This window comes from Muntiacus reevesi, chromosome 7 (genome assembly GCF_963930625.1).
Source record: "Muntiacus reevesi chromosome 7, mMunRee1.1, whole genome shotgun sequence".
Classification (NCBI taxonomy): domain Eukaryota; kingdom Metazoa; phylum Chordata; class Mammalia; order Artiodactyla; family Cervidae; genus Muntiacus; species Muntiacus reevesi.
The window spans coordinates 19,006,581-19,030,341 of NC_089255.1; the positions used below are offsets into that span (position 1 = coordinate 19,006,581).

Below are 23,761 nucleotides of genomic sequence, written 5' to 3' on the forward strand. Positions count from 1 at the left end.
AGTGGTCTACATCTAGACTGGTATGGTGAGTTGTCAGGAAGGTCCCCCTTGAGTGAGTAGCAGTACATCTTAGCTGAGTGAAATAATAATGATGGTGATGAATTCAGCTTCATCTAATATTTATTGAGTGCTTATTATTTGCCAGGCACTATGCTAGTCGCCCAGCTTGATTTCTGCTATCCATTTTACAGATTAGTAAACTGAAAACTGGGCTTCCCAGGTAGCTCAGTGGTAAAAAGTCTACCTGTCAAGCAGGAGATGTGGATTCGATCCCTGGGTTGGGAAGATCCTCTGGAGAAGGAAATGGCATCCCACTCCAGTATTCTTGCCTGGAAAATCCCATGGTCGGAGGAGCCTGGCAGGCTACAGTCCTGAAATGGGTTGCCATGCCCTCCTCCATGGGATCTTCCCAACCCAGGGAGCGAAGCGAGGTCTCCCGCATTGCAGGCCGTTTCTTCACTGTCTGAGCCGCCAGGGAGGCCCTGAGGAAGAAAGAGCACAGACGTGAGAGGGGCACACGGAGAAGGGCACAGGACAGGCGGGGGGCTTTTGGAAGGGGGGTGGGATGAGACTCAAGATGGGATTGGACTTCATGTTTTTCTGATACTGCTCTTAATAGCTTCTTTGGTGGTTACTCTCTCTGCTTTCATACCGTTTTCCTGTAATACCCACAGGAGTGTTTAACTAGTGAAAATTAAGTTTCAAGGTTCTTCACTTTCATGAGTTCCTGTGAGTTCAAGACATTCTTGTGAGTTACAGTATTCTAGGTGAATAAGGAAAGCCAGGTTGCAATTAGTAAGCATTTCTAATAAATTACCAAAAGATTTCAGAAGAAGGAGGCTATCAGAATTATATGTGCAAAACCTATATCCGTTTCTGAACATTCCTATCAAGATCCTTTTATTTCACACACTTGATTTTAGGGGAGGAGATCTTAGGAAAGGTGGCTGAGAATTGCTGCCTTAAGGCAGGATATGAGAGTCAGAAGACTGAAAGGGGCCTAAATTTGGCAATACTTGGTAAGTCATTAGACTACAACACAAATACCAGTTGGGTAAAAATAGAATATTTAGAGTATAAGAACCAGGGGGGGAACATCTACCAAAATAAAACTATAGAAACTTTGGAATTATTGTTTTGGTTCCTATAATTATATATGTTGACAGTTTATATATATTTTAGTGCTTTCAATTTAAGGCAGTTTTCATACCAGAGCATTGAGATTTCATTTTATGAATATGGAAAATACCCTTAGCTGAAAACCTCCTAATAAACTTTTTATTCTCACTTTCAGGCGCCTGATCACAGATTCAAAAGTTAAATTAAAGTATCAGCATTTAATAACAAATAGCTTTGTAGAGGTAAGTGATTTCTCATAAGTTTTCATTCTTTAAATAAAAGAAATTGTTTATTAATAGAAATAATCAGTTTAACTTACGTAAGAAATACCTTTATGATAACTTCAGTTATTGTCTTTTTATGAAGCATACCAAAATACCTTTATTCTCAAAAGAGTGTGACAAATCAATAAATAGATGTCTTTTCATAGATCTTAAGCTTTGATAAAATTATTTTTATAGTCTTTATCCTTAGCAGAGAACCGTAGCTGATTCTTAGTGATGTCGTGTTTAATCATGTTTGATACATTAGCCCTGCTGTATCTATGCTTGTTTTACCTTCCTTCCATTACCAGTAAACTTTGTTAAAAAATAATTGTGTAGTGTTTTTTGTTTGTTGTTTCAAATATGGCTTAACAGAAAAGAAGTTGTCAAACCACGGCCTGCCTGCTTTTTTGTAAATAAAGGTTTATTTGAACACGCCTGTGTATTCTGTGACTGCTTTTGTGCTGCAGTGGCAGAGTTGAGTAGTTGCTAAAGAATGGCCTATGGAGCCAAATATATCTACTGTCTGACTCCATGTGGAAGAAGTTTGCCAGCCCCTGTGTAAGAGCTTGAGTGTAACTTGGTATTTCACTTCTAGAAAGTAATTTTAATTTTTATTAGCAGTTAAACTGAAGGTCTTCTAGAAATAGCATTTTTTAAGAACAATACCTTTTTTGAAATGGTCAATAAACTTGAATTCTGATGGAGTGTTCCTTGAGCAATGTTTTGTCCCATAATAAAAATGTATCAAAAGTTACATTTCTTTTGAAGAACTAAAATGCAACCATTGCTGTGGTTTAGGAACTGGTTTTTGTTCTTTTTTTTAAATTTTTTTTTTTGGTTTTTGTTCTTAAAAGAACTTTTTATGGTCAAAGAGAGAAGTTCCATGTGTATTCTTTAGCTTGTTTCATATAGCATATGAGCTCCTTCCCTGAGTAGAAGCATTATCTTATTTTTTTGCATCTTTTAAAATTGCCCTGAAATAGAACCATACACAAATGATATTTGTTAATGATCACATAATGGTGATCATTTATTTTAAAGTTTCTCAGTGGGATTTTGAAGACAGAACAAGAGATAGTTTATAATTCCAAGTATGCAAGTGATTTATAATCTTAGAAAGACAGTACATCCAAAAGCATTGCTGTAAAAGACTATTGGTGTCAAGGTTTTATATGCTTGTGACACCATCCGCTCTTTATGATAGTGAGGAAGTAGTATACATAATTGCATGGTGTACTGGGAAATCTTGCATCATGATTTAATTTGCTATCATTTTTTAATTTTCTAACTTGTATTTCAGTGCAATCGACTGTTAAAGTGGTGTCCTGCCCCAGACTGCCACCATGTTGTTAAAGTTCAGTATCCTGATGCTAAACCTGTTCGCTGCAAATGTGGGCGCCAATTTTGGTAAGCACGTGATTTCCTAAATTGGAGTAGTATACATAGCTTTTCTATTTATTTTTGGTAGTGAAATAGAAAAATTTCTTTACCTCAGGTAGGTGGGTGATAACTGATTTTAAATAGAATATATTTCTTTTAAATAAAACTTAGCTTAAAAAGTCTCATATCTTAAGATAATTTTTCCTCTTTCTATATTGCTGTACGTTTTGGATTTATTTTCTTATGGGAAAAAAAGTGCAGCTGTAATCACTTTTTCTTGTATCCTCCATTGGCACATTATGTAGGAGCAAACTTAAAGATCTGGGACAAGAACTTAGCTCTCATTTCTGATTAACTGCTTATTTTGTCACATTGTTTTTTGTTCCCTTATGGCTCATGATTAGTTTTCAGGTTATCTCTTAGGAAGTACAGAGTTAGGTGTTTTTAATTTCCTTTGTTCTTATGAGTTTAATCTTGGTCCTAAAAAATATAGCTAAATTTGGAAAGATAAAACTTGGTTGATTAGATGTTGATTAAATCTTTTAGTTGTTGATTAGGTCTTTTTAAGCTATGAGTTTTTCTCTGGGGCTTCTGGCCACAGCTTTCTTGGTAACCTGGATTCTTGGAGTAGCATAGCCTTTGAATTTTAGGTTCAACTTAGCAGGGAATTTCCATTAGTACACATTAGAAACCATTCCTTTATGGATCTTTTAGGAATGAAAAGCTGTTCAAACCAAAGGATTCTATAGCTAGCAAATACACGTTTTATTGGTTTTCCATATCATTCTCTTTTTGTTGTTTTGTTTCTGTTTTGGTCATGGGTATGCATTTTGTGGGATCTTAGTTCCCTGACCAGGGTTTGAACCCAGGCCCTTGGCAGTGAGAGGATGGAGTCCTAACCACTGGCCCTCTAGGGAATTTGCTCTGTATCATTCTTTTTTTTCTCCAAACAGCAATAGAATTAGTCTTAGCATCATTAATACTAAATATTTCCCAAAAGAATAGGTAAACTCATAGAGATTGAGTTTGTGTAAAATACATGCTATTTTGGTAAAGGTTATACATTATCATTTCAGAATTTACTTTGTAGACAGAGTGTGGAGTCTAATTTCCTTCCCTACTTTTAAATATATTTTGTGTATGAAGTATTTCAAATACAGATTTAGTATAGAGAATAACAGCAATACTTAAATACTTATAAAGTTACAGCCCTCCTTAATCAAAATCAGTTTGTTTTTTGTCAAGAAATAAAACAAGTAAGATACATTTGAAGCTTCTTGATGTTCCCTTCTCTATTCCATTCCCCGTCTTCTTTTCCAGAAGTAACCATTATCCTGGCTTCATTTAAACTGAGAGCACTTTATTCTTCTAATTTGCAAAGGATTTTTGGTATTCCCAAAGTACTTGATTAGCTAATTGATCAGCCATTCCACAGTTATTTTTTTCGCAAGCATTTGTTTTCATTCTTAGTAATGTTAGTTGCTCAGTCGTGTCTGATACTTTGCGACCCCGTGCACTTTAGCCTGCTTCGCTCCTCTGTCCATGGAATTTTAAGGCAAGGATACTGGAGTGGGTTGCCATTTCCTTCTCCAGGGGATCTTGCTGATCCAGGGATAGAACCAGGGTTTCCAGTGTTGCAGGCAGACTCTTTACCATCTGAGCCACAAGGGCAGTGTTTATTCTTAACTTGTACTTTTTAAACAAATATATATACCATGCTCCTAGAAAGCAGAAAGGAATTAGCAGTTAACATAGTCTTGGAGAATATATAGTCATCATCTCTTGTCTTGTACCTTGTTTGGCGCACTATACTAGGCTGAGGTTCATTGTTTGGATCTTGCAAAAAATATGTGACCTGTTTCCCACATACTGCTTACTGTGCATTAGTACTAAAGTATGAAATTACCATACAAAGTCAGACTAGCTCTTCATCTGGAATGTTAAAATATTTAATATATGCCTGTGAAGCCTTGGTTGAAATTTAAGTTCAGATTATTGAACATGATTTCATTTTAGTTCAGTTAGTGGTTGCAGCAAGGAATTACACATATTAAAAACTATCAGAAAAATACAGCTCTAACTAAACTGATTGTATTGTCTTAACAGTTTGGTCTGGAGAAGGGCATGGCAACCCACTCCAGTGTTCTAGCCTGGAGAACCCGCATGGACAGAAGAGCCTGGCGGGCTCTAGTCCATGGGCTTGCAGAGAGTCGGACACGACTGAGAGGCTCAGCACATAGCACACAGCAGTTGGGTAGCTAGTCAGTCATTTATCCTGTAATCGTCATGATAAACCGTCTTCATCCTTCATTTCACACACAGACGCTCGGTATGTGCTGGCCCTAGTACTAAGTGCTAAATAAATTACTACGGAGTAAAATAGACATGGGTCCTGTCCTTGTATTTGCCAGTCCCTGGAAACTGGTGAAAGTACGGAGGTACTGTAAAGCATGAGGTTGTTTGTTTGTTTACTCACAGTAGGTAGGACTTAATTCTTTAACTCTTGTGTCACTTAACAGCTTTAACTGTGGAGAAAATTGGCATGACCCTGTTAAATGTAAGGTGAGTGTGCCTGGCATTTTCATTTTTAAATAAGGTAGTAGAGTACTTCTAAGACTTGATAACTTTAAGTCACAGCCCACATTTGTTATTTATTCATTGGTAGTTGGAACATGGTATTTTGTCCTTTTTATTTCATGTGATCTTTGCAAATATTCAGGGAACATTCCTTAGGAATAAAGTCTTCTCCTAATTATCAGGATAATGAGGGTTAAGGCACCTCCCTTGGAATGCTTTATAATTAGCTAAGGGGAATGGCACACCTTGCATCTGGGCTTCTTGTTGAGCTCTAGGTTCCCCACTTAGTTGCAGCCAGAGAAAGTCCTCCTTTGGTTGATTTATACATTTTTTTAAATGTACCTGGACTATAAATGAGAATCACAGGATTTCTTGGAAAGGCAGTAAATCCAGTGATAATCCTGTCTTTCGACTTTTATGTTTAAGCTTGACTATATGTTGATGTCATTTGCTATCCTTAAGTCTTCTGTTGTGCTGTAACAGTTCTTGTTTTCAAACAGTGGTTGAAGAAGTGGATTAAAAAGTGTGATGATGACAGTGAAACCTCTAATTGGATTGCAGCCAACACAAAGGTTGGTATCTTCCTTCAGTAAACCCTTGGTTTTGAAACTGATCAGAATAGGTGTATCAACTTCAAAAGCAGTAAGTTTACCTACTAAAGGACCTTGTTTTCCTTTTTAGTTGATTAGAATGATTTTTGTTTTTGTTTTTTGTTTTCAGAATGATTGCCTATTATTGATTATCCTTAGTTTTACTGTTTGAGTTTGTTTTATTGAATACTCTACTGTAGTATGCGTAATACTCTGCTTTAGTTTTCTTCCATCAGAAAAGTAGTGGTTGCTTAATCAGTTTTCTACCCTGGGGTTTGATAATACCTTTTCATGTAAATTCTTGGCTGCCTTCTAGTATACCAGTGTAGAATTTATTGTATCTAGGCTTTTTTTTTTTTTTTAAACTAGGCTATATTTCTGCCTCTTAAAATCTCCAGGGTTTAACTTTTAAGGAGTTATTCTTTAGGGGGCAGTATTGAGTCAGAGTGAATGAGTAACTTTATTATGTAACTGAGCTGGGCTTAACAAATTTAACGTTTTTAACATGTTAAACTTCCAAAATATGATTTACTAAAAGACTTGATTCCTGAAAAATGGAAGCTTAAGAATAACATGAGTAATCTTGGTTTTGGGGGGTTTATTTTTTGAATTCATTGGTCGTGATACTAGTTTCAAAGTTCAGTATCTTTATGACATAAACCATGTCTTAAATCCTAGAGGAATGTCTTACAAATGCAAATAAACTTGAACACCCTTCTTTTCTGTCCCTAAGTGGTAAGCATTTGAATCCAAACTGTGTACCAGCCAATTTTTTGTAGGAAATTGTATAAACATCCAATCTTATCTCCTATCTGAATAGGAAGAGTGGTGAATAATAGTGTTATTCATGGGCTGTTTATTTTTATTGTTGCCTTTCACATATGATGATGATGCTTTAAAAAATATTGAGTTGTTTGACCAGAGTTAGTTATAACTTTGCAATCTTCCATCACTCAGTCATGGGATAATGATAAGAATAAGGAGTGCTTAAGTGATGGCCAGGACATGATTCTGTATCACTGATACCCTGCTCTACCCCGAAAGATTAAAACACGTGTACATTTCTGCCTCCCAGAAAGCATTGGCAATAAGACAGTCCTGTTGCATAAAACAAATACCCACATCTTTGGGGAATGTAGTTTTGAAATTAGCATTTCTGTGTCTCTGAAACCAGCATGATAAACATACCTTATGGCACTTAAGAAAACCTTACTATAATGTCAGAAAATGGTTGTTTTTTAATTTTTTAAAAAATTTCCTGTTACTCAGGCATTCTTCTTCAAAAATGGAAGATTTCTCCACCAGAAATGTTCATTAAAGTCCTAGATCCTTAAATATGCTTTCAGATTAGTATTTAGAATAGAGCAGTTGTATTTTCCCTAAGTAGTTTGATTATAAACTACACTCTTCTGCATCTGGAAAAATCCCTACATACTCTAAATCCCCAAGATATTTAAAATTGAGAGTATAGGTTTGAATATGCTTGACTTTGTTTAGAGGGTAGATTATTAAGTAAGAATGGCAATTTGTAATAATAGATTTATCTAGTTGGAGGTTTTGAGATAAAACTGAGGGTTTTTCTGAAATGGAGACATGCAGAAGCTTATTTTGTTACCAGATTTGCAGGTTGTTATATTAAGAAATCCATACTGTTTAGTTAATTATAGCCAAGATATGCAGAATGAAACATTTTAGGCCTGAAATTTGCTTCTTAGGGAAGATGGTAGTATTTTTTATGTGAGTGACTTCAAAAATCTCATAGTATTGACCTCTTTTGAATTACTATAGTTTATGGACAGTAAAGTCTGTTCACTTTAGCTGAATTATACAAATATTATGTTGGGTGATACTTTCCTTCCTTATGGGCGTAATAGACATCAATACAAAAACATACAGCAAAAATCCAAGCTTTACATCTTATTCATAGTTTTATTAAAAATAATGAGTAAGTTTTGTTCTCTAAATTTTTCAAGAGGAAAAAAATTAGATGTGCCCACAGGGTAATGACTTTGGCTCATTAGCAACCAAGAAAATGATACAGACTTGGGCAGGGGGATGTAATCTCTGCAGCACGGTTATAAAGGAACCACAATGAAAAGATGTTAACAAGGGTATTTGGTAGAAGAAAGTTGGGAAATTCAGTAGCCACAAAAAGAATTATCAGTCTTGCTTGCCTGACTCTTAAGGCCAAATTGCTTGGGTTTGAATCCTAACTCTACCGTTTCCTACTTGTATAACCTTGGATTAGTTTCTTTAAACTTTTCTCTTAGTTTATTCATCTGATGAATGGAAATGGGAGTAAGACCACTATAAGGATTATGAGTTAATGCGTGTAGAACAGTGTATGGGATACAGGAAGTATTCAATAATTATTTCCAGATGGCACTAGAACAATATGTTTACAGGAACAAAATGTTTAGCCTCTCATAAAACTATTATTACTATGTGTATGGTTAAAAGTACTTAAAATGTTTTTGTCCCCCAACCCCACTAAAACAAATCCTTAAATTGTCATGCATCTTAAAAAACCCGTAATAATAACTCATTTTCAATAGTACTTAAGTGTTTGACACTGTTCTAAGTGCTTTACATGTATCAATCACAATAAATCACAGTATTAATTTAAAAATAAACCAAATCTAGAACTGGCTTCTCCTCAGTGTAGCATTGACACCAACTTTATAGTTTCTCTTCATAGGAATGTCCCAAATGCCATGTCACAATTGAGAAGGATGGCGGTTGTAATCACATGGTCTGTCGTAACCAGAACTGTAAAGCAGAGTTTTGCTGGGTGTGTCTTGGCCCTTGGGAACCACATGGATCTGCCTGGTAGGTTGGGGAAATGAAGGGAAGAACATGTTCACATAACTGTGTGATGTATCTGCTCATATTATGAATAAGGTTTCTGCCTCATGAAAATCACCCTCTAACTTGGGACTAGATAAATGAATACAGGGTGTGATCAGTGTTAGAAGTGTATGCAAGATATCCAAAGAGAGAGTTTAATTAGGTTTATTTCACAGAGCAGGTAATAGCTGAGTTGACTTTAAGGAAGACTAAGAGCTCCATTTGTTCAAAAAGTGGCAGGAAAAGCATTCAGGTCAAAAGGAGCAGCATGAGCAAAGGTAGAAGAATGTGATAGTACATGACTTACTCAGAAAAGAGTTGTGTTGTCTAATATGTCGCTCTAGACAATAATTAAAAACTAAGAGACTTGGCAGAACACAATCCACAGTTGTGTTTTAGTTATCCTGCATGCCATTAGACAAAAAAATTGGTCCCAAACTTTAAGAACTGGAAAATTACCCAATGAAATCTAGAGTTTTAGTATTCATTGAAACATAAGAACAGGCCTGCATTTCTTTTAGACAAAAATCACCTGGAATTGGTTGGTTGCTTTTTAGATGGAGCCTTTACTGCAGTTTAATGTTTTCCCTAAAACCAAAGCTTATTGGCATTTTCATGTCTTATGATGGCACATTTGGTAGTGATACATACCTTTGTTCCCTGCATGTTTCTTATCATGCATGTGGGGGAAATGCAAGTTAGATTGAAGATGTCTTGTTGCATTTTTCCCAAAACAAGAAAAATGAGAGCTAGCGCATCTCCTGGTAAATGTGAAAGTATTTCTGGGAGTTATAATGTGCAAATTGCCCTTTTCACTAGTTTATGTTATTTGCATTTGTCGCCTGTTGGTGTTTGAGTTTGTGGCCCCTCATAAATTGTGGGGAATAGGAAAAGAGAAAGTAGACTGGGACCTGAAGTAGTTTGGACAATTACCAGAAGTATTTTAACTAATAGTAACAACATTAGATCTGTAGTTTAGATGAGAGTGCTCTGTATTAGGGGCTTTCCATACCTTATCTGGACATTGTGACTGCTTTGTAGAGAGTTGGGGGGAGGATTGCAGGCTCAAGACAAGATGAGGAGAGTCTGAACTTAAGACAATGGCAAGTCTTCCCTTTTAGTTACTTTGGAGTGGTCATTCATTTCATTAATTAGAGGAATAGTAAGAGGGATTGTCTGAAATTGATTCTAAACTAGGTAAAAACTAATTGGTTAGGTGAAAAAAAGAAAGTGATTTTACTACTGTCAGAGCCAAGGAAAGATATTTGGAGTTTAGGAATGCAAGCTGAAGGATTAGCATGTTCCCGGAAACTAAATGAGTGTATATAAACAAGTTTAGTGAAGAGGAGAGGGGATGGGGAGAAGTATTAAAGAGACTTTTGTGTGTATATAAGGAAATCTCTGACCACAACTCAAATTGTAAGTGAACTGGGTTGAAAAATGAAAGGGGTACAAAACAAATGGCGACTGCAGAAGCATGAAGAGTGGCCCGGACCGGGGGTGTCAGAAATGCTGCCTGCGTCTTGCCTTTTCCCTTGGCTAACATTGCGAATGAATCCTTTCTGTGCTTTCTTGTTTAAATCGGAAAATATCTCAGAATCTTCAAAGTAACATTCCAAATAGCACTATCAGTCATCTCAGTTGGAAATATAGATGAGCCCTCCTTGCTTTCTTGACCTTAAAATTCTTAATGTTGGCAGAGTAAAGCCCAGAGTGAGTTGAGGCTTGAAAATATCTAACAAATATCAAAAGGAAAGTTTTTGAGGATATATCAGTTAGGAAGAAAATGTGTTAATTGTTGACCAGTAGATAGAGAGGAGAGGCATCTTCAGACTTATTTGTGAGTAGAATAATTATTGGTTAGAGAGGATTATTAATCAAGGTGGGGGACAATTAATGTCTCTTGACTCAGGTGAATTGTGGTCTGGGTTACTTTAAAAACTTCGAGATGCAATCAGTGAGGTAATAGATTTGTGTCTTCCTAGTGGAATGCTTTAAGGTTTACTGAAAGGCTTTGTCCACATCTTTTTTATTCACGTAAACTATATACTGCTTTTCTGTTCAGTTGTATTGCTGATTTTCTTGAATTAATATAAAAATTTTATATACATTTTGGGGTTATATCAAAAGAGGAATATTGAATATATAAACCATTTTAATATTAAAGGATTTGACAAGCTGGAGTAATAAATTCAGTTTAACAAAATTTATATTAAATCAAAATTCTTCTAAAAAGGTCATCGTTAAAAAGATTCTGAAGATATGAATCCACTAGTTAAGAGCATGGGTCTCAATTGGCAGAAGGGCATCAGATTAATTTCCACCTCTGAAACTCTTCTTTTGTGATCTTAAATATGTTGCTTATCTTCTCAAAATTGGATTCTTCATCTGCTCAGTGAGGATAATGATACATATTTCATAAGGTAATTGAGGGGATTAAATGTGATAGTACAGTTAAAGTCTTTAGTAAATGGATAGAATATAGTATATGTCAGTTGTACTCATAATGTAGGCTCCCATAAAATAAAACGGGTAATCAGAAGAAGGAGAAGTGCCCGTCGTACACATCTCCATTCTGAGCTGACTTCTCTGGGCAGATTTCCCCTTGCTCCTCATTTTGTATATTGAGTTTTCGGGGAGTCTCATAAACTCTTAGGAGCATATAAAGCACATAGCACAGCACTTGTTACACAACAGTCTGCCAACAGTTGGTTCTCTTTGGTGCATACAGGTGAGGGTAACAAGGTGAGTAATCCTGGAGAGACTGAAAATATTTGGCTAAATAACAGACAGTGTAGGAGATGAGATGGTCTCTTAAAAGTGAATTAGAAGTTCAAGCTACGGTTGGTAAATGGAAGAATAACAATGTTTTCCAGTGATTATCAGTAAACTTATTGGAGTGGACTACCTCAGGGGGTGGGAAACTGCTTATTACTAATAGAGAAGAGACACACTCTTTTGGAAAGGATTCAAACACCTAGGGGTTTTTTTTTTCCCCCACCTCATTTTATCTTTGTAAAGGAGAATATTGGCTCTATATAATCGCTAAATCCAGGGTAAAATTGTGTGATTTGTTCCCTTTTCATTGATTTATGGCTTTTTGGAATCCTCTTTACTTTCTTCAGGTACAACTGTAACCGCTATAATGAGGATGATGCAAAAGCAGCAAGAGACGCACAGGAGGTAAGTACATTTATTTTCAGGTAACGGTTGAACAGGAATGTGCATTATATGATGATTAGGGAATAATTTAGCAGAAGAGTTCAATTCTGAAAGATTTCTTAAAGGGTACTCCAATAAATACTGTATATCTGTGTACATGTAGAAAGGGAATCGTATGCAAAATACATATTAGGAGTATTCCTATTTATAGATGTGTTTGCATTAAAAAAAAAAAATCTAGTCATATAGCATACTCCAGGTGTCAGTAGTCTTCAGTAGTAAGATTTTCCCTTCCCAGCAAAGAGTTTAAAGAACAGTATTTGTTAAATGGCACTGCTGCTATTTATGTGCAGCCTCAGTTCTTTTTAATTAATTAATTAATGACTTCATTGTTCATCAAGAAGTTCTAATGATTTTAGGTAACTTGGAATGAACTGTCTGAGGAGGTAGGGATTTCCCTATTACTGAATAAAGGAAATAACTCACTTTTATAGAAGAGGGGATTCAAACCCTTGGTGTGGATTAGATTCAGTAACACTTTGAATTCCTTTCAGCCTGGTAATTCTGCCTTAATAGTAGCATTCTAGAATTTAGTCATACCTTACATTCATACATTCTGTATTGAAATTCCCCATTTCTCCTCCCAGAATCTTTTAAAATGACTTGTCTTGCCAAGATGCAAGCCAGAACACGACCTGTTTGTTGTTATTTCACTTTTCAAAGGCTCCTTTAAAATTTCTTTAAATTACTGTAAATATAAAAGAATATATTTACAGAACCTAGGCTATCATATTACAGATGTTTACAGTACTTGTGATCCTTTTAAAGGGGGAAAAAAACCACAGATAACAATGTTGGTTTACATTATATTCATTATAATATTACTATATTAACTGTGTTTAAAGTAAAACCAGCTGGACTATTTTAAGCAGCTATACAACCAAATGAAGAAACCCACAACCAGTGAAACTCAAGTAAAAACTAATTAGATAAGTTATTTGTTGAAATTAAATTACTGTTGATAGCTAAGACCCAGAATTTTTTTATTTAGTGCTACTATACTACTATAAGTACCACATGCTAATTTGTTCTCCCATCAGTTTTCTGTATATCAACCATTGCATTTTCACCCCTACAGTGCATCAAAATTTGATTTGATTTGGTCAGAATTTATTATTAATGTATTTCCTGTCACTTATTCTCAACTCGGGTGCAGTTAAAGTAATACGGCTTAATACCAATTTTAGCCATTTTACATATGTAAGACCTAAAAGCATTGATGCTGATAAGTTTATTCAGGTAGTCCAGAGTGTGTTTTCTTCGGGTTATTATCAGATTTTTAATATTTAAAAATTTCCGTGGTCTCTTGAGATCATTTGGCACCCCTACTCCAGTTCCCTCTAGTACCCTTAGGCTATAATTTGAGAAACATTGTCCCATGTAACCTTTGTATAAAGAACTCTACCATGAGAATGATGCCTTTCCCACCCTCCGTTTTGAATTGATTCCTCTCTCCCATTTTTATTCAGCCCAGTTTGTCATTATGTTTCAGGTTTGTTTGTTTTTAAATCTTAGCTTTTTCCCCCCTTCTGGCTTTCTACTTTTGTCCTAAAGTTTTCTTCTAATTTTGATAATATTTTTTTCAATCCATAAAGAAATGCTGTTTTTCTCTTATGTATAGCATTATGTTTTTTCTAATTACCAGGGTGGGCTTTTAGTTTTTGTGTGCTAAGTTGCTTCAGTCGTGTCCAACTCTTTGCCCAATCCATGGACTGTAGCCTGCCAGGCTCCTCTGTTCATGGAGTTCTCCAAACAAGAATACTGGAGTGGGTTGCCAATTCCTTCTCCATGGGATCTTCCCGACCCATAGATCGAACTTGGGTCTCTTACGTCTCCTGTATTGACAGGCAGGTTCTTTAGTACTAGCTTGATCTAGCCAGAATTTGCTGACAATGGAAAGTATATGGGTTATCGTTGACCTGGTAAGTGTTTGGGTGCTGGTAGAATTCCTTTCTGAGATCTGCAGTGAGGGTGGATTATTGGACATAGCTTCTCAGCCCTTTCAATGTGTAGATTGTAGACGTTAGATTGCATTATTTTTCTAGGTCATGTATATATTGGCCTAAACTAGGATCTTGTGACCCTGCGAGTGCAAGTGCGCAGGGAAGGGGGTTTATATGAGTTGACTGTACTTGTTTATTTAGTAGGAGCCATACCTCCCAGAATGGAGCACACACCTAGCTTATTCCTTTCTCACTTCCTCTACTTCCATACTCTGGCCTAGTGTTTTCTGGCAGTTGTAGTTCTTTTTTTTTTAAACAGTGGTTCATAGCAGCTTTATTTGTTATAGTCCCAAACTGGAAACACCTAAAATTCTGCTTAATTGGTGACTGATTAAACAAACCATGGTAATCCATACTGTGAAATATTATTCAGTGATAACAATAAATGAGCTGTTGTTCCACATAGCGATTTAGATGTCACGGGCACCATGCTGAGTGAAAAAGCCAGTGTCAGCAGATAGCATATTCTACAATCCCTGTCACATGATTCTCTTTATGTTACATTGCTGCTCAGTTCTGCCCGATTCCTTGTGACCCCAGGACTGCATCCGCAGGGCTTCCCTGCCCTTCTCTGCTCCATTCCCTGTGTTTGGTCAGACGCATGTCTGCTGAGTTGGTGGTACCATGCAGCCATCTCACCCTCTTTTGCCTGCTTCTCAGCAGTTGTAGTTAGTTTGTTTGTTTTCCATTTTTAGGCAGTTGTAGTTCTTAAAAAAGTGCTAGAAGGTTGGCACACAGAACAGAAAGAACATAGGTGGTACTTTTTTCTTTTCTTTTTTCTTTTCTGTGACCACACTGTGTGGCTTGTGGCATGTTAGTTTTCCAACTGGGGATTGAACCTGGGTCCCTGGCTGTCAGAGCACAGTCCTAACCACTGGATTGCCAGGGAATTCCCTAAATTTTCTTATCTACTAACCCGGAGTCAGTATACTTCTGTGAGTGGTCAGGTAGTAAATATTTTCAGCTTAGCAGGCTATACAGTCTGTTAGAGTTGCTCAGTTCCGTCCTTCTCCTGTAATGCTTGCTGACTCAGCCATAGACTTAAGGGAGTGGACATGACAGTGTTTCAAGTTAACTTTGAAAACAAAAATAGGCAGCAGCTGGATTGCCTACCCGTTTTCTAAGCAATCAGGTTATTGTTTTGTGTGTTTTTCCAAAGCACTTTCGGGACATTGCATTTCTCAATCCAGATTCTGGCATTTGATTTAAAAATGGGTATTATTTGCAGTGGTAGTATGGGTGTTGTTTTTTTTTCCATATTGAATTTTTAAATTATTTTAATGATGCAAGCTGTTTGAGAATTCTTAGTCATATTAAGACCTATAACATACATTTTAATGCATGATTTAGGTTTTCCATTTCATCTTGGGTATTTGACAGGCTTGAAAATATTAGTGCTTTGTATGGAGGTAAAATGCCAAGTAGATTATTCTTTACATACTCTATTTTTAGAAATAATTGGCATAATTTTGTTATATATAATCATATCTAATAGCAATACTATTATTTTTGTCTAATAATGAATAGATGTAATTGTCATAGTATTTTTAGATATGATTGGCATAATTTTCCACTGTGTAAGCATTGATTTAATACCTACCTGTCTGCTAAAATAATATGACTTGTGTAGGTTTTTTTAGGTGTTTCCATGTTGTAAGATACTGGATCATGTGGTTGGCTAGTTGTGTGGTTCAGAGTTAGTGTTTCTGAGCAAGAGACCAAGTATAGGGCCTTGTAGTATCTGTACTGTTTGTAGGCCTTAGGCATGAGGAAAGGAAGAGGAGATGATGGTTAAAGAAAAGAAACACATGTGTGTGGTAAGAACCCTTCTATAGTAGTTACATTGAACAATCATTTTTTAGATATTAAGTACTAGAGTTATAACAAGATTGCTTTTTTTAAATCTTGTTGTGTCTAGTGCTTAATATGAAGAAAATGATATTTTTGGCTGCTTGTGGAATCTTGCTCAAACTCACGACCATCGAGTTGGTGATGCCATCCAACCATTTCATCCTCTGTCGTCCCCTTCTCCTCCTGCCTTCAATCTTTCCCAGCATCAGGGTCTTTTCCAGTGAGTCACTTCTTCGCATCAGGTGGCCAAAGTATTGGAGTTTCAGTGAAGCCTGGCATGCTGTAGTCCATGGGGTCGGAAAGAGTCGTACACGACTGAGCGACTGAACTAAACTGTGGAATCTTAGTTCCCTGACCAGGGATCAAACCCATTCTCCCCTGCAGTGGGAGCTCAAAGTCTTAACCACTGGACCACTGGACAATCCCAAGATTACTTTTTTAAAAGTGTATCTCCTTAACATTTACAGTATAATGAGAGACCCATGTGAATTATTTTTGCAGTATGATAAACAATATAAAACAAATTTAGACCTGATATCATATTTTTAAATACTTCATCATATTTTTTAATACTTCATGTACTTTAAAAGACTTTTCATAAAACTGTAGTAGTGTTTATGTTTGTATATTTATTGTTATTTTATAATTATGCTATATATTTATTATATATTTTTGAAGCAGTATTTTGTTAATATGTGTTCCAGTGTTCCAGTGTCCCCATTTTATCTCATAAACTTTTTTATAATTGGTTCAAATGAGGATTCATATAGGTCCACAAGTTGGATGTGATGTCATAATCTGTAGGTCCTTTCATGTTTTGGGGCTTTTTTTTCTTCCTTCTTCTTTATTTGCCATTTATTTGTTGAGGAAACTTAAGTCATTTTTGTGCTGTAGCATTTTTATATTCTGGATTTCCCAGGTGTAACTCCCTGGTTTTATTTAATAGGTTCTTCTGTCCCTAAACTTGCTGAAACTGGTGGTTAATTCTAGGTACTTGAATTCAGACGATTTGGTGAGGGATGTGGAAAGAACACAGAACACTTAACTGGTGTTAAATGTACTGTGTAGTTTCTGTTGCATTGTATTGGGTGTTATATGATATCTGGTTGCCTCTCTTTTTTTTACTTTAAAATATTGATGTACCTTATTGCACACTGCAGAACAGAGCTATCCAGTAGAATATTCATAATGATGGAAATGTTCTTAATACCACTGTCTGATTTGGTAGACATGGACTGCAGCAGTAAGAAACTGAATTTTTAATTTTAATAGCCATATGTGACTGCTGGCTGCTATATTGGAAAGTACAGCTATAGGACTTTCAAAAAATATTAAGTAACAGAGGTAGCAATAGATGTCTCTTTGTTCTTGATTTTAGCCTAAATTCCTATTCCGTTTCATCAGTAAATATGATATCAGGTTTTGTGTGCCTATAATAAATTTGTTATAACTATGTGACCTTAATTTTCTTAATGGGACAGAGATCTAGGGCAGCCCTGCAGAGGTACCTGTTCTACTGTAATCGCTATATGAACCACATGCAGAGTCTCCGCTTTGAGCACAAACTATATGCTCAGGTGAAGCAGAAAATGGAAGAGATGCAGCAGCACAACATGTCCTGGATTGAGGTGCAGTTCCTGAAGAAGGCAGTCGATGTCCTCTGCCAGTGTCGTGCCACACTCATGTACACTTATGTCTTCGCTTTCTACCTCAAAAAGAATAACCAGTCCATTATCTTTGAGGTAGGAATGGTTACTGAGTGGGTAAAAAAAACCACCTGTGTGTCATAGGACTACTTATCTTTTATAGATAAGAGTTTTAAAGATTACTTATTGCCCCCGAATGTGGATCAAAAGTTTAGTGTTTATTAGGAAGGTACAAAAAATTCAGATATCTTGCTGTAAACTACATTCAAATTGGTGTGGTTTAGCCAGCTAGTGATTAAGTGTGCAGGCTCTGGAATTAGTCCTGAATTTGAATCTTGATTTCATCACTTTTTAGCTCTGTTGACTTGAAGCAAATTATTTAACCTCTTCTATATCTCTGTTTTAGAATGGGGATTATACTTTTCTAGAAATGTTAAGATGTTTAAGTGAGACAATCCATGTATAATGCTTATGTAACACCAGGCACATTGTAAGTTCTTTCAAAAGTCTATTCAGGTAAAACGAATAACACAGTATTAGAAGTAAATATGGTGCTTGTCTTGTGGAAAAGTAGTGACTAAAAGGGGCTTTCAGCAGTAAAGTTTTTTCAAGTAGAGATGCTCATTTAAAATTTATGCATGCAGTATTGATGTGGATAGATGGCTAGACAGTAACAATGACTAGCAGATGGGAATTTAGATGGGTAAATGAACTAGCTATACTAGTAACAGATAACAAAATTTAAATCTTCCATACAGTGTTTTCTGATAAGATTAGGTATCTAGCTAGATAGAAATAATAATGCGTTTCTGTTTGTTCCTTAGGCTTTAGCATAATAGTTTTCAGAGCTAGAAGATTTCCAAGAACGTTTTCTTAAAGTTCTTTCAAATTGTACTTGCTATTCTTCCAGAGGTAATGGATAAATCTTTGGTTCTTTTTATAGTTAAAAAGCTCTTCTGAGAGAAAAAAAGAGAAAACAAATTGTTAGAGGTGGAAGTAATGAAGGACTTCAGAGGTGCAGTTGACCACCTGTGAAAACTGGTGTTGAGTACAGTCTTATCAAGGAAGCAGCCAAGATGGCTTATCTCTTAGCTTTCTTTTGAAGGCAGAATTTACTGTATGTTCTTCTTCCTCTTGCAGAATAACCAAGCAGATCTAGAGAATGCCACAGAGGTGCTCTCGGGTTACCTCGAACGAGATATTTCCCAAGACTCTCTGCAGGATATAAAGCAGAAAGTACAAGATAAGTACAGGTAAGTTTATTTTTAGTTGTTGAGCAGAGATGTCTGCCACTGGTGGTCTGGTATGCCGTAGTGGTGAAGTTAGATGATGGTGAGACTTGGGTTTAGCATATTCAGTGGCTGACCTGCTGCCATGTTTCTCACAGATTGCTTCTGTCCTTTGGGCATAGGGAGGAAATCTGCCATTTGTCCCACTGGCTGATCCTGCTTCTTCCATGTGGCTTTATCTGTGTAGTTATTGCCCTGACAGGAAGAAGGAGCCCAAAAAGGGCAAGTGACTATTACGATGAGGGGTGAGAATAAGATGTTGGCCCTGGCCTAGGGATCCTGTGGATCGTGGCTCTTGGCAAGTGAGCTACCCAGACTTTTTAAATATTTTTTTCTAAGATTGGATTTTCCAAGGAGAGATTTACTTTGTCCTAGGGATAGATGATACTTTAAGAGATGTCACCTCTTAAGCAAAAGATGCAAAATGTTTGCTTTCTCACATAGAGCTCTTTCTCCAAAAGTTATTTTCTGGCAAACGTTGTTTTCTCTTTAATAGTAGTAGAAACCTCTGGGAGTTTGCAAGACTTGAAAATTTAGTCCTGAGTAATATTTTCACTTCCCTTAGCCAATTATAGCAACTGCTAGTACTTTTAAGATTTTACAGTTGTGAATAAATACCCCCTGAAATTACTTCTTCCTAAAACTGTTTACTTACCTGTAGAATGATAAGTTTGAATCAGATAATTTCTAAGCCCTTTTTATTGCTCTGGAATTAATTTCCCCAAACTAGAAACTCCGAAAAATACCTTTTGAAAATTAGAAATTGTCATGTCTTTACATCTAGACCTAAAAATATGCCTTTTAAAAACAGGTGCTTTGTTCTATGTCTGGATAAACTATAGGGAGCCCTACAAAACAAGTAAATGCCTCTTGTAAAAAAAAATTATTGGAGGCTGACAACAGGTGTTCTTTTTTTTTTTTCTCTTTGATTACAGATACTGTGAGAGTCGACGAAGGGTTTTGTTACAGCATGTGCATGAAGGCTATGAAAAAGATCTGTGGGAGTACATTGAGGACTGAGAATGGCCCTGCATAAAATGAACTCTGAAAACTTTACCATCTAGAGTGCTCATGCAATTAAAGCAAACAAAACAAACACAAACAAGGAGGCACTAAGCCTGTTCTGACACTGCTGGTCTGTAGAACCAGAATTCTGTTTTGTTAACGGAAAGTTTAAGTAAATTATATTGTAATAAAAAAAAAAGGTAGATAAACCATTGTACAACAGTATTCTAGGCCGCCAACAAAAGTGTGACAGACACACTAAAAGCCCTCCAACTTTAACTTGTAACGTAGCTTCATTTTCAAAGCTGACTCCTTTTTTTCATTTTCTTTTTCCTGAGTGTAGTACAGTTAAAATTTAAAACAGCTCCTTGACACTGCTTTTCATGTCCAAACCAGCCATTTTGTTGTACTTTGGTAAAGGACCTCTGCCTTTTCTCCCCTACACATACAGATACACCCACACACACAGACTGTCTCTCTCTCATACCCCAAGGTCATGAGTGAATAATGATTAGTTCCTTGTAAAGAAAATTCTTGGGGCGGGGAAGAGGGTAGGCAGAAAGAGGAATTAAACAAAAAAACAAAAAAAACTTTGTATATGACTTTTAAAACAAGAGGACAACACAGTATTTTTCAAAATTGTATATAGTGCATATGCATGGACAAAGCAAGCGTGGCACGTGTTTGCATAATGTTTAATTACAAAAAATATTTATTCTTTAAAAATCTTCAAGATTATGTCTATTTGCTGTGCATTTTCTTTCAGTTTGCTTTACCTTTCCAGGGTTGAGGGTTGGGATAAAAGGTGTGTTGGTTTAGCACCTCTGGAAGACCTGACTCGAGTTCTTTGATTTCCCTTTCCTGAAATTACTTTGCCCTCTCTGGTTTTGATGTATTTGTTGCTGGCCCTGGGTCTCATGCCCGGAATTGCCAGCCCCTGGTCGAGCACAGAGGGGTCAAGCTCTGACTAAATGCCGTGGCCTGGTAAGGGCTGCAGCAGGGAGCTTTGTTGCCTCCACTGAAGAGTGACCCAGTCTCCAACCTCATCCCTCTCCTCAGCCTCGTACATCTACGGAAGCCTTTGTGTGCCTGTGTCAGACACACAGCTGAAGGCTTCCTAGGCTTCCTGTCACATCCAGAGGAAACATTTCAAAAATTTATCCCTTTAATTGCTGCTTTGAGCCTTTTAAGATTTTTAGTTATGGCTCTTCTCTCACCCCTTCTTTATGTTAGGGTGTCAAATAGGACATTTTTGCTTTAAATATAAATATAAATAAATAGCCATTCACTTAGATTCAGATTGTGAATTAAAAATGACAGATACTGAAATTGCTTGTGTGTGTTGCTGTGGGTTCAGTTTGAAGGCAAACATCCTAGAACTTGATATTCCCATCTAGTGCATTTAAATAGAAATCACTGTTTGCTTCTTTTCTATTTGTCAACAGATAGGAGAATTAATAAGGCGTTTTAGCTGTGATGTCCATTTTTATGAAATTTCTACTAAGAGCTATGTTAAAAGTAAAGGATGGTGGTGGTTTTATTAACTATGTATCTGTTTAGGCCATTCTGGCTGTGGTATTTTTCATCCCTAAATCTGTCAGTTTTATACAGGAGTACAGAGTGAACTAGGCAACTAGATGAGGTCTTAATACTAAATACCACTTCTGGGTGAAGGACCTCTTTGTCTTCCTCTAAATGTCTTGCGCCTAGGGAGTGTTTACCTTTTGTGAGGCAGCTTTGTCTGCTCTTGCACCATACATCTTACTACTCCATTGGGAAGTAGGTTCACTTTCCTCTGGCCTTTTGCCTAAGTTAGGCTTTGCTAAATCAACCCTACTTTTCCTTTTAGAAAAGGTTGTTACATGAGATGTCCTTGCAACTGTTCTTTTCCCATCAGAAATCAGTGAATGTTTGCTGAGTATATTATGCTGCTTCCTTAAACCACTTGTCGCTCTAGGATCAACTTTACCTATACCTTTTATCCTCCCCTCCCTTGCCACCTCAGGTGCAAATCTGAACTCAGTGTCTGCTTCTTCCTTTTTCTCTTTCTCCTTCCCTTTCCCTGTCAACCATTTGATTTTATTTTAAATGACTGCATCAATCTTAAAAGTCATTTATCAAAACTAAGGATTTTTTTTTTTTTTAAGAAAGCTTGAATAAGTTCCTTTCCCTGGTAACTTTGAAAAGCAGCCAGAGTTGCTATCTAGATATATGTGGTCCCCTTAAAATGTTTTGTGTATATGTGGTGTTTTAAGAAATATCTTACATGGTTAACTACAGTATCTAGATTTGAGTGTCATAAATCCTTTTTACATGCTCCCCTTACAAGAGGTATCCAGAAACAGTGTGTGCACTTCATAATAACAGCCCCCACCCATGGAAGAACAGTGCTTTTTAGAGCTGTTTTCTAGTTGCAGTGTTGGCATATTTACCTGAGGGTATTGCAGTTGTGGGTGCATTCCCTAATATGTATGGATCAAGATGAATTGGCCTTTTCCAGTTCAAGCTTTTAACAACTATCTCCATATCTGACAGAACTCCCATCAGTTAATCACTTTCATTGTCAATAACTTCAGTGATCTCAGCTGGGATAGGTCTTAAGCCATATGATATGACGGCTTCCCTGTTTCACCTCCCTAAGTCTTTCTGTCACAGGGCTCTGTTCATGGTCAGCACCAGGGTCTCCCTTGTCTTCTTGAGGTCTTCTGAAAACTGCATGCATCATTTGAACAATTCATTGAGCAGTAGATGGACTTAAATAATTTACAATAAAATTGTTGATCCAAAGCGCAGGACTACGAACCACAGTGGTAAAATTGAGTGGCATATATCATCAGACTCTAAATTCTGTGTAATCCACTGCAACCCAGATTGTATGTGTTTTATGTGTGTTTAAATAAATACATTAAATACACATGTGTATACATACACACAAATATAGCAGATCCAAGACTGACTGACTGGATTTGAAATGGTTGAATCTGCAGTGTAAAATGCGGATCAGCCATGATTAGGAACTGAAATTTAGCATAAGAGAGAAAAGGACTTGATGTACAAAAATCCCGGTATAGAGCACTTGGGGGATGGGGGGGGTGGGTGGGTTGGTGAGACAATCAGATCGGTAAATTGATTAAATGCTCCTAACCCTGTAATTTTGTGCATAGAGCACGCTGTGCTGTGGAAATAACTGTTCTTAGATTTTCATTGTAACTGGACTGTTCAGGTTGCCCAGAGGGAAAGAACATTCCTAATTCTAATAAAATAAACTTTTATTTTGTTATTTCATTAGTTACTTATGTTTATTTTTATATTAAGAAAAAGACATTGGTGGCCTAAGAGTCACCTATATTATGTGCCTTATTCACTGTTCCTACTTAACATAAAATGTCAAGATTTGGTTTAGTTTCTTTGCAGGGAACTGTGAATGAGACTCTCCCCAACAATAAACTTGGTTAATGAAGCCTTCAGAGCATTTTCTGGAAGCTTTTCAAGTTCTGTGTCTTGAACATTGAACTTAGATTGCTATTCATTTTATAACAGTGATGCTAGATGCTCAGTAGATCTTTGTCAGTTTATAGAGATAAAATATTTAAAAGTCATTCTCAGACTTGAAACTCCTTCACATTACTTCCACTTGGTTCACTTTTAGAAGCTGATATCTCCTGCCAGAATGAGGGGGAGAGTTGTCTTAAAGAAGGTCCCAAAGTTGAGATCTTTGTCATTAATTTTCAAGGCCAGATTTTAGGACAGTTTAATTTGGTCTTCTTTGGATTTACAATTACCAGAGTTCATTTATCACTCATATCTTCAGAACACTTTAACTTGTATCATTGTCTAAAAGAAAGGTAATATTACTCAACAAGATTAAGCAACTTGTCCAAGATTTCACAATTTCTCCTATCTTAAACTTAAGCTTTATTCTTTCTGAGCAGCATCATGCTACCTCTTTGTATCATATTTTGTTAA

The 23,761-nt window shown here is 36.5% G+C and overlaps 1 protein-coding gene across 3 annotated transcripts in view; it reads left to right on the forward strand.

Annotated features, from left to right (window-relative positions):
- ARIH1 (ariadne RBR E3 ubiquitin protein ligase 1) overlaps positions 1 to 23,075 on the forward strand; it is a 98,077-nt gene extending 75,002 nt beyond the window's left edge. For all 3 annotated transcript variants that reach the window (XM_065941573.1, XM_065941574.1, XM_065941575.1), the window contains 9 exons: positions 1,295 to 1,361; positions 2,686 to 2,792; positions 5,285 to 5,327; positions 5,843 to 5,914; positions 8,631 to 8,761; positions 11,905 to 11,962; positions 17,337 to 17,597; positions 18,642 to 18,754; positions 19,726 to 23,075. In XM_065941573.1, coding sequence (XP_065797645.1) covers positions 1,295 to 1,361; positions 2,686 to 2,792; positions 5,285 to 5,327; positions 5,843 to 5,914; positions 8,631 to 8,761; positions 11,905 to 11,962; positions 17,337 to 17,597; positions 18,642 to 18,754; positions 19,726 to 19,810 — 937 coding nt within the window. In that variant the 3' untranslated portion in view covers positions 19,811 to 23,075. The remainder of the gene's footprint in view (positions 1 to 1,294; positions 1,362 to 2,685; positions 2,793 to 5,284; positions 5,328 to 5,842; positions 5,915 to 8,630; positions 8,762 to 11,904; positions 11,963 to 17,336; positions 17,598 to 18,641; positions 18,755 to 19,725) is intronic.
- Positions 23,076 to 23,761: the final 686 nt, after the last annotated feature.